This window comes from Scleropages formosus, chromosome 1 (assembly GCF_900964775.1).
Source record: "Scleropages formosus chromosome 1, fSclFor1.1, whole genome shotgun sequence".
NCBI lineage: Eukaryota > Metazoa > Chordata > Actinopteri > Osteoglossiformes > Osteoglossidae > Scleropages > Scleropages formosus.
Genome location: NC_041806.1, coordinates 35,715,855 through 35,726,297, shown reverse-complemented (window position 1 = coordinate 35,726,297; position 10,443 = coordinate 35,715,855). Strand labels below are relative to the sequence as shown.

The 10,443-nt window shown below is 44.0% G+C and overlaps 1 protein-coding gene across 1 annotated transcript; it reads left to right on the top strand.

Moving 5' to 3' along the window:
• The first annotated feature begins 1,848 nt into the window (after nt 1-1,848).
• On the top strand, nt 1,849-9,299 carry trib2 (tribbles pseudokinase 2). Its single transcript, XM_018743450.2, has 3 exons — nt 1,849-3,476; nt 6,457-6,749; nt 7,679-9,299. The coding sequence occupies exons 1-3, from the start codon at nt 3,207-3,209 to the stop codon at nt 8,151-8,153; spliced, it is 1,038 nt and encodes a 345-aa protein (XP_018598966.1). The 5' UTR covers nt 1,849-3,206; the 3' UTR covers nt 8,154-9,299.
• Nucleotides 9,300-10,443: the final 1,144 nt, after the last annotated feature.

Genomic DNA, 10,443 nt, shown 5'->3' with positions numbered 1-10,443 from the left:
AGCACTGTCAGTACTAAGAAAACTAAATGGAATGAATGCTAATGCTTGTGTCCCCCACCCAGCTGCTTAAATTACTTTTTCAGCATTCATTCCAACACATATTGCTCAATACTTTCCTTGTATCCTCTCTGCTGCTGCGATACTATCTGTTGGAAATAAAGTCCGTCTCAAAATGAAGCTGCCAGTTTACAATGACTGCTCTACTCTTCCATCAGTGATTGCGATACAGAGACTGACACAGGCTTGGAGCTGACAAAAAGTGCCATCGAGTGTCCTTGCTGCATTAACGCAATACATAGACATACAGTAAACAGTTCATTTATGCACTGACTTATTCATATGAAATTCAAGAATACATAATTACACAAATGGGGAGAAAAAATGATGGGAGTTTCCAGTAAAAAATATTTAGGGGAACCTATTTTAACCTTATGGTGATACAGGGGTGCAGTGGTGTGGTGGGTTGGACTGGGTCCTGCTCTCTGGTGGGTCTGGGGTTCGAGTCCCACTTGGGGTGCCTTGTAACGGATGGGTGTGCCCCTCCCCCCCCTCAAGCCTTACACCCCGTGTTGGCGGGTTAGGCTCCGGCTCCCTGCAACCCTGTATGGGACAAGCTGTTCAGACAGACAGTGTTTTTTAAGCTTACTACCATGTTACATAAGGGATAGGATCATGTTCTCCATTGCTTGTCGTTTTAGGTCCGTGTACAAAATCACAGCTAGTTTACAAAACTGGATTTCATCCAGAAATGTGAAAATTTAATTGCATTTTAGAGTGACGCTATTCATGATCATGGGGGCGCGGTAGCGCGGTGGGTTGGACCGGGTCCTACTCTTGGGTGGGTCTGGGGTTCGAGTCCTGCTGGGGGTGCCTTGCGACAGACTGACGTCCCGTCCTGGGTGTGTCCCCTCCCCCTCCGGCCTTACGCCCTGTGTTGCCGGGTAGGCTCCGGTTCCCCGCGACCCCGTCTGGGACAAGTGGTTATGAAAATGTGTGTGTATGCATGATCATCTGTTAACAATTATATTTCTGTAAATGCATTATTGTATGCGATGCATTCCACTTAATTCTTAACACCAAAAAACTGGAACAGGGCACCTGCACAATATTATTGGAAAACATGATCGCAAAACCTGAGTTAATGAAAATTTGCATAAATAAAGACATGGCCCAAAAAGTAAAGCAGTCTCTTTAAATCAGACGTGATTTTGATATCTATTACAAAAGCTCAATGTATTTCAAACCTACTTTCCAGTTAATACACTCTCAACCATATATAATAATTTTTAATCTTTTTTTTCTGCTGGGAAGCATGAATTAATAACTGTGTATTTTTGGTTTGGAACTGGTAGTGTTTTCTGTGCTTGTGCGACTGAAAACACGCTAAACTAAGAGCTGCGAATTCACATCTTAGCCTTTTTAAAAATTAAAAAAAAGTTCCAAAAAGTTTTCAATTTTTTTTAAGATTTAAAGTAAATATAATGTGAACGGTTTACGAATGCCTCTTTATCTTTTACACTCTGCGATGTCAGCCGTAGGGAGTGCAGAACTACAACTCCCTTGAATTTCTCCCTTATCATACACCGAGGAATGGCGTCGAAATGTAGTTTTCGCAAAAACTCCGTCGGCTGTCGTAGACTAAACGTCCCCGGTTGTGCCTAGTCAGAGAAGGCCAGTAAAGCTTTATTGTATATTTCTGTGTGGGACCTCCATGAGGTATTACAACATAGGGCAGTCGACCCAATGGCACTTGAACAGAGCACGTTGCGTCACACTTGACTGACCAGTGGCAGAGCAGAAGAGGCTCCTTGATGGTGACGTATGAGGGCGGGTGCTTCCCCTTTTCTCGCCCTCCCCCTGCCGTCGTTTATGTGGAAACCAGCTCATTGTGGTCCAGTGAGCGCCAGGCGTGCGACTGCGCGTGTGTGGATGTGTGTGTGCGTGCGTGTCTGTGTGTGGCTGACTCCCGGGTGAATGGAGTAGTTTCCTAGTCACGTAAGTTAGAGCGGCGGCACCGCGGGGGGACCATGTCTTGCTGAAATCGAAGGGATAAGGCCTGGGAAAGAGCGGCCGTCCCTTTGCAGCTGGATTAACCCGGAGTTAAAATAAATATATTATTTTCCACAGAAAAGCTCATTTTTAAAGCAAGAGGCAGACTTGTTGTAAGCTCGGTATATGTTGTATATTTATTATATATTTTTACCTACGTGTACTAGCTACATGGATATGATCAGCGGGAGGCCGCTGGAAGCCGCCGGGGCGCACGGTACGGGACACGGCTCCAGCTAGCCCAGCATCCCGCATGCATTGTTCCTTCTCCTCCTGCGCTTCTCTCCACGTCGGCTCCGCGCTCACGGTCCGCTCCTACTCTGCATTTCGCCCATAACCTGTTTTTTTTTTTTTTTTTTTTTTTTTTTTTTTCCCCCCCCCTTTTCTTTTTTCTTATTCTCTGCGATGATATCCGCATCAATGAAGCTTAAATCATTGCGGTGCGTTTCAGTCCGCAGTCTACCTCTCTGACTCGGTTATGCGCGCGGCGGCGGTGTCCAACATATTTCTATTTTTGCAGATAAAGGCATAATGGTAATTTCGGCGGAGGTCCGCAGCTCGCCGCTCTGACGTTGCGTATCCCGCAGAGTACAGTAGCTAAGCTAGCTGCCGAGCTAACAAACTAAATACATGCATTCAGTGAGCGACCTGCGGCCACTTATATTGTTTGCGTCGTTCGTTCGTGCGTGGACTTAGGAATTCTGTGTAATATTTGAATGGTTTCGCACAGTGTAGAAAGACTAGAGGACTGTTTTTACTGGTTCGAAACGTTTCCACGCTCTTCTTCTTGTGCCCATCGATGAGCCCATATTTTTCGGTGTTCTTTGCAAGAACTAAACTTAGTTGTGTTGACTAGTGAGAGATGTGAAACAGTCGGTGGTGGAAAAGTTGCAGCGCTAATTCGTTTTCAGGAGCCAGGATTCATGTTCCGACTGAGGGCGGCGAGCTACGCGCTGTGAAAAGTGGCAGTTTGCGGTGCGCCGGCGAACCTTTTTTAAACTTGGCCACAGACACAGAGAGAAGCAGGCAGTCGCTCGCTCGGCGCTCAATAATAATAACCCAGATAAAACGCTCGCTCGTTTGCTCGCTCGGTGCCGAGTGGTGGGAATTAAACCACCAGGGAGTAGTGAATACTGAACGCTCCGCATTAGACACCCATGAACATACAGAGGTCACATCCGATCAGCATTGCGCGTTATGGGAGATCGAGGCACAAAGCGCACGACTTCGACGACTCGTCGTGTGTGAGGAGCGCCGAATCGGCGCAGAGCTTCAGCCCCAACTTGGGATCGCCGAGCCCCCCGGAGAGCCCGGACCCGTCGCACTGCATCTCCTCCATCGGCAAGTACCTGCTGCTCGAGCCCATCGAGGGGGATCACGTCTTCCGGGCCGCGTACCTGCACAGCGGAGAGGAGCTCGTGTGCAAGGTGAGCCTCGGGAGTCGGTCATCATAATAGTCATCTTCATCATCATCATCATCGCCGCCGCTCTTACTGTCACTGTGATCCTCCGTGCAACTGACACCTTCGGCCTGGGCCGCTCGCACCCTTCCTTCTGTACGCGGCACGTACGGCGCGCGCGGTGCTGCTGCTGCTGCTGCACGTGCGCTGTCAGTCCTCAGGGTTGGTGCCCCGATCTGCAGGCTTCTGCAGGCAGGGGGGGCCCCATTCGAAAGGGCCTTGAGAGGGTAAGGCGACGGCCCTAAACACTACGCCACCTGGCGACAACGTGCTCTGTTGTGTTCTGCGGTGCTTGAAGGGCGCGCAGCGTTTGAGCCCAGTTTCGCCGGCCAGCGGTGGTTATTGTAGCTCCTGATTTAAATATTATTATTATTATTATTATTAATAAATAAAAAAAGCACACCAATTGAATGCAGACTGTCTTTGTTGAAAGCAAAGTGCGGACATGGCATTGTTGACCTCGAGGCGGTCGCGCACCGTCACGGATGGAGCTCGTCTCTTAGCCGACCTTTCATTTCCTATTGCTAAAGAGCGGTTGTAAAGGACCCCCCCGTTTTTAAAAAAGGAAATAACGGGAGAAGTTATGAATGTAGTGTCGGCCTCCTGCTGCAGGGGGTCCCCCCACGCGGGCCTTCATTGATCACGCGCTGGAACAATGAGGCGGCTCGCGGCGTTGCGGTGACCACGTGCCGCGCGAAAGTGGAGCGCGCGAGGACCCTAACTGAACAAAGAACAAAGAGGTGTGATGCGCAACAGTGCTTTGTTCCCCTTTTCAGTGCACCCCCCTGTGATGGAGAGGGCATGATGCCTCGTCTTCATAACTTATATTTCATTACGTTACTGCTGTCCACTTGGGCTATTTTTATTTCCAGACAATGGGTTTATCAATATTTATTAATATTTATCAGTATGGTGTAGATGACTGTGGGCTGGTCAAGTTCATGTGCTGCATTGTTCTTGCCCTTGGTTCAAGTTCGCGGCGTGAATAATTTGTGTTATGATGTGTGTGTGTGTGTGTGTGTGTGTGTGTGTGTATTGTCTGGAGAGCGTGTTCCTTAAAGGAAGGCTGAAGACAAAGCAGATGGTGCAGATGAACCAAAAACACTTGTAAGGATGCATGGTAACGACTGGCACTTTACATGGTTCAGAAAAACATCAGTGGAAGTCCTTGGTCACTTATGTGCTGGTGTGTTCCTTTGTGTGTGTGTGTGTGTGTGTGTGTGTGCGTTTAATACTTTATTGTCCGAAGCTTTGCTCAGAGGGATGCATCACTTTCGTGTGGAAAAATGAGAACCTTATGCACCAAGTGGGCGATGTATAGACCAGGGCCAAAATAGACAGGCTGCACTTAGTCTCAGAGCCTTTATGTAAGTTGACAAAAGCTGCACTGCAAATATGTGAATTACTCCGTCGTCGTTTAGGATTGTTATTGGGTATTTTGGGTTGGTGGTTCTCCAAGTTTGTTTCGGTTAAAATACTGAAAGGGGTAAACAGTATTACAAAATGGTTATAAATATTTTTGCAGTTTTTTTGAGTTTTTGTTAATATTAGATATTAAATGTGGGTGATGTTAAACCAACTTTGGCACAGCCAGAATTTGTAATATTTTAATAGAAATTGTAATAATATTGTTTGAAAATTAATGTCAAAGTGTCCATAGATAATAAAATGTTTAAATGCATCTAAAGCAGTGCTGCAGGGAATAAATTTATTGTATTTGGCACAAGGCTCTAAAATTGAAGAGGTGGGGACATGTTTTTATTTTCAGTCATTTAAGTTCCTACATTAACAAACTGGGAGCAGCAGATACTAGTAATTACAACCTCCAGGTTGTTGGTTCAGTTCCCAGGAAGGTCCCTGTTCTAATATCCTTGAGCAAGAACCAAGGTTGTTCCAGCATAATGTGCAGGTATTGGAACGTGTAAATTGATGCAGCGGAAATGGCTTTTTGGTAGAAGCTTCAGCTAAGCAGTGACATGGGTAAACTACCTTGTTTAATTACATTTTCCGGTGAATATTTAATTGGAATATGTTTAGTGCTCTGATTGACCATTTTCTTGTTGACCATTCCTGGAAGAGCTGAACAGCTTCAACGTTAAGGTTCATAGCAGCATTAAACTGCTACAACGTGAACGGTAAATATGTTCAGCACCCCGGACAGCTACAGTTATAATTGTTACTTTTGTTAGGATAGCATAGGATAATACTTTATTAATACCTGCAGGGATATTCACACACAGATAGGCTAAAACGACACATAACTAAGTGCAGAGTCATACCAACAAATTAATAAATAGAGTAACAAATAATTATGGAGGAGTGTGGTTGTTGGTAAGAAGGAGCCCAAAAGTGCCTCTTTGTGCACCGTAACCGAACAATCCGGTGACTAAAGTAGCTCATAGTGATCACTTCGTGGAGAGGATATGGGCTATCGTCCATAACGGACACTAACTTTGTCCTCATCCTGGCCTCTGTCACTGCCTCCACTCAGTTGAGGTCAAACCATGACAGAACCCGCTTCCTTCAAAAGCTTGTTGAGTCGGCAAATGTCACCAGCAGAGATGTTTTACCCCAGTCTGTTCCTGGCCTAATACATTTGCCATAAAGTTATGTTACTGTCTCAGTAATCATGTAAAAAGTGTTCAGTGAATGAAGTCTTAAAAACTCATTGCACAGGAGAGATGCTTGCCTTTTTGGAGTGAAAAAGTTTTGTTCTGTAGTTTTTTTCTTTTTAAATATTTAAATTTGGGACTGCCATTCCCAAATGGTGGTATAAGATGTAAAGCTTGACACTGAATTTATTATTCATATGCTGTAAGTGTAAAAGCATATATGAATAACATGTATTATTAAGAAGTAGTATGTTTTGTTTATATGTATATATAATTGTTGTGCTTGTCCTAAAAACATTTCCCTGCATACTGGTAAACGCCCATCTCTCTCTCAGGTATTTGACATCACTCGCTACCAGGAGTCGCTGGCAGCCTACTTTTGCCTGTCTGCACATGAGAACATAAACCAAATAGTGGAGATTCTCCTCGGGGACACGAGAGCCTACGTGTTCTTCAAGAGGGGCCATGGGGACATGCATTCCTTTGTGCGGACCTGTAAGAAGCTGCAGGAGGACGAGGCTGCGAGACTGTTCCATCAGATAGCCTCCGCTGTCGCACACTGCCACGACCACGGGCTCGTGCTGAGGGACCTCAAGCTGAGGAAGTTCGTCTTCCAAAACGAGGAGAGGTGAGGCTGATCCCTATCAGTACTAAGTCCACTTTTTTGAAAAGTGGTCCTTGGTATAATCGGATCAAAACGGCGAAGTGCCTTTCTAGCAGCGTGTCATCTTTTCATGGGAACTGGCATAGCTCCCTGTTTTGGGTATCTTTGTACTTTTGCATTACTTTTCTGATTCTTTTTGGTGAATGAGGACTTCCCCTCGGGCTCTAACGTGGTACTTTCTTTCCATAAAGCCAGTTACTCCACCTATTTTCCACGCTGCGCTTGAAGGATATGTCTAATCATGAAGATGACTGGTTGGGCAGGAATTGGATGATGTAACTGTACCCAGGGGATCTTATTTTTTCCTTCAATCTTTATGGTTAATATGGTCTGCCTTTAATAATGTGTGTTCAAAAATTTTTAATAGATGGCTGTCTTCCCCAGTTTAATTCACTACGCACTTTTTCTGTGGTGATCAACCTACATTTTACTGTACTTGGTGATAAAAGTAATGACTTTTTTTTAAATAAATTGTTTTAAATGCTCAAAAGACCCTTTAGGCCTGTTCAGATGTTATTCCAAAAGTACAGATCAAACTGCTTCATTATTATGTCCCAATCACTAAATTTTGGAAAAGGTCCATTTCCATAGGTTTGAGATCAGAGCCGCTCTTAAGTGGTGTGGAATAAAGACCATAAGGTGTTTCAGTTGTATTTTTCTCTTCCCAGTACAACTGCCACAGACTGCTTAAAACTGTTTCCATCAAGTGCACAAAGTAGGCTATGCAGTAAGCATCATGGGTAACAGAACAGTTAGTAACAAATCAAAGGTGGAGACAAAACAAGTTAATGTATAATTGCTTTCTCTAGAGTGGTGGCAATCTTCTTGTATCCATGCGAGTAAAATGATTGCTTTTTGAAAGCTTCTGTGTAATATTTGTTTTTCTTTCGCAGAAGCCTCATCAAGCTGGAGAGCCTGGAGGATGCTTATATACTGGAAGGGGAGGACGACTCCCTGTCGGACAAACACGGCTGCCCTGCGTACGTCAGCCCAGAGATCCTCAACACAACAGGCAGCTATTCCGGCAAGGCAGCTGACGTTTGGAGCCTCGGAGTCATGCTGTATACCATTCTAGTGGGACGCTACCCGTTTCACGACGTGGAACCCAGCTCGCTTTTCAGCAAGATTCGCCGGGGCCAGTTTAGCATTCCAGAGACCCTCACACCCAAGGCCAAGTGTCTGATCCGTAGCATCCTTCGGCGGGAGCCTGCTGAGCGACTCACCTCCAGGGAAATCTTGGAACACCCTTGGTTCTCCTCCAGCACCCATGCCTCGGTTCTGGGGCATGGCAGGAATGACAAGGAGCCGACTGACCAGATGGTACCTGATGTGATCATGGAGGAAGAGTTAGACAAGTTCTTCATTTGAGCAGCACAATGACAGCAGACCTTGCCGAGAGCAACGTCACAGAAACGCAAAACCACAACATTGACCAACCACACAGAGGTGTTCAATACCCCCGCCCCCCCTTTCTTGGAAGCCGATCGGCTCAACCCTAGTGGCGGACTTGATGTAGAGGTTCATTTATGGCTCCTGAAGGAGGTGCTGGGCACATGAAGTCATGTAGCAAATCTTCTGAAGTGGTGCTCTTAAGTTTGATCGATACACGCTTAATAAAGGGACACGGTGTCTCGGCTCACAGAGACAAGGAGACGTCAGTGAACAAATATCAGGCAAGCTACAGTCACTTTTCCCCCGGCAAACTTGTCCCTCATCACATTGCTTGTTGCATTGTGCATTTTGGTTGTTGAGGAGTTATTACGACGTTTCTTTTCCTCTCGTCAGTCCAACTTTTTTTTTCCCCCTTTTCTTTTCTGGCTCGGACCAGTATAAAATGTGGTGGCAGTTAAGAAGAGTTGTTTCTTTTGGTGACCCACCCTTTGGTCATGTATTTAAGTAAGCTAATATTAAAGTAATTACACTTAGGTGGCTTGTTAAGCCTACTTAAAACTGAAAAGTAAGCCACTAGGTCAGACACCATGCAGTACTTGTATACACCCAGCTAGAGGAACTTTCTCATTCTGTGTACTTGTTAAAGCTACGACAAGCTCCTCATTTTCTTGGCACCAAAACTTTGCATTTTATTTAAGTTGTATCTTATAAACACTATATTTAATTAATGGCAACATTTATTTTCAGAGATTCTTTATATAATATATATATAGTATGCAAAACGCAGACACAGGACAGGTATAGCAGTGAAGACTGTCTTAAGACTAGAATAACCAATTAAACTTGTGCCAGTGTTTGTACATCCCATCGCTCAGAGCCCTTCGCCTCATTAACAGTCCTTCGAGACAGTGCTACTTCAACTGCAGTTTCCACTAACCCGTTTTCTTCTGCCTGTATACGTTATGTGAAATAAATGTGGACATTTTGTAGTATTTAAATGTTACTTGAATTATTTGTGTTTTCTAGTCTGTGGCATGTGTCCTATGGATGATACAACCTGCCTGGCAGGAAAATCTTTTGTTTCCTTAAACTTAATTCCTTTAAAAACTCTCTTGCTTTTGTTTGTTAAACTTTTTTTTTTTTTTTTTTTAACTCTTAAGTTGGTGCTGATTTGGTGCTAATGTTGAAGGATTTTTTTTTTTTTTTAAGAACTTGGAGGTGCTGAGAATTATGTGCATGATGAGATCACTGCCTCTGGTGTTTTGATCGTAATGTATCTGATTTGATGTTTTGTCTAAATTTATTCAGTAAATAAATAGTGAACTGCATAATGGATTATCTTTATTTTTTTACATTTTCAGGAAACCGGTGGATTTCGTAGTTTGAATATTAATCATGGATGCTACTGCTTATGGTGTCTCCATTACTTTTAGAATGAATTATGAAATTTATGTAAGATTTTATGCCAGATAACATTTTTATTGTGTCACTGTTTGGCTGCATTAGTAGATTGTATACATATTTAAACATTAAGCCTTGAAGCTGAACTAAATTTGCAGATATATGGGTATTAGCCTTCCAGTTGTAGGCCTTTAGTTTATGACATTATATGTGGGCCTAAAGCTTGTAGTATTTTGCTCAAAATTCTGTCAATGTTTGTCTTGTAGAATTTGACATTTTAAAATGGTGGTGTAAAGTGTCAGGGGACATGGTATGAAAGATGAGGCCGCCGAATCTGACCAAAGCCTACAGTGAGATAATCCATGTTCGAGGTTATTTTTATTTGTCACAAAAAAACAAATGAGGGATTTTGTCTTGATTCCTGCATTGCAGCTACTTGATGAGGAATAATGCAAAACTAATCTTCGATGGATTTTGAGGTGCATGCTTCACAGGGATTTTAAGAATCAGCCCTTGGTTGTTCCGTTCAAATCTAATGGAGTACTGATGTGACTGGCCTACTACTGTTACAGTGTGAAATGAGTTTAATATTAATAATAAATTATATCTTAAAGGCTATACAGACCCTTTGACAGTCCTTGGACTTTCCCATCTGATTCTGTTATGTGTGTTAACTTTGCAAGTGCTCTTTTCTAAACGGCTCGGTGGTTGTTCAAGGCATAGTAACACCAGCGGTATCGGTCCTAAACCCCCGGCATCTGGCTTTTAGTTTTTGAAACTATATCCTTCTTGTGAACTACTGTAGGTGCTCCACTAGAACCGTATCCTGTTCTCTCCTCTTCCCGTTAAGGTACTGAAGGGTGTG

Coding starts and splice junctions, on each gene's coding strand:
- trib2 (XM_018743450.2), top strand. CDS start 3,207: ATGAACATACAGAGGTCACATCCGATCAGCATTGCGCGTTATGGGAGA. Junction 3,477..6,456: donor GAGAGGAGCTCGTGTGCAAG/GTGAGCCTCGGG, acceptor TCTCTCTCTCAG/GTATTTGACATCACTCGCTA. Junction 6,750..7,678: donor GTCTTCCAAAACGAGGAGAG/GTGAGGCTGATC, acceptor TTTCTTTCGCAG/AAGCCTCATCAAGCTGGAGA.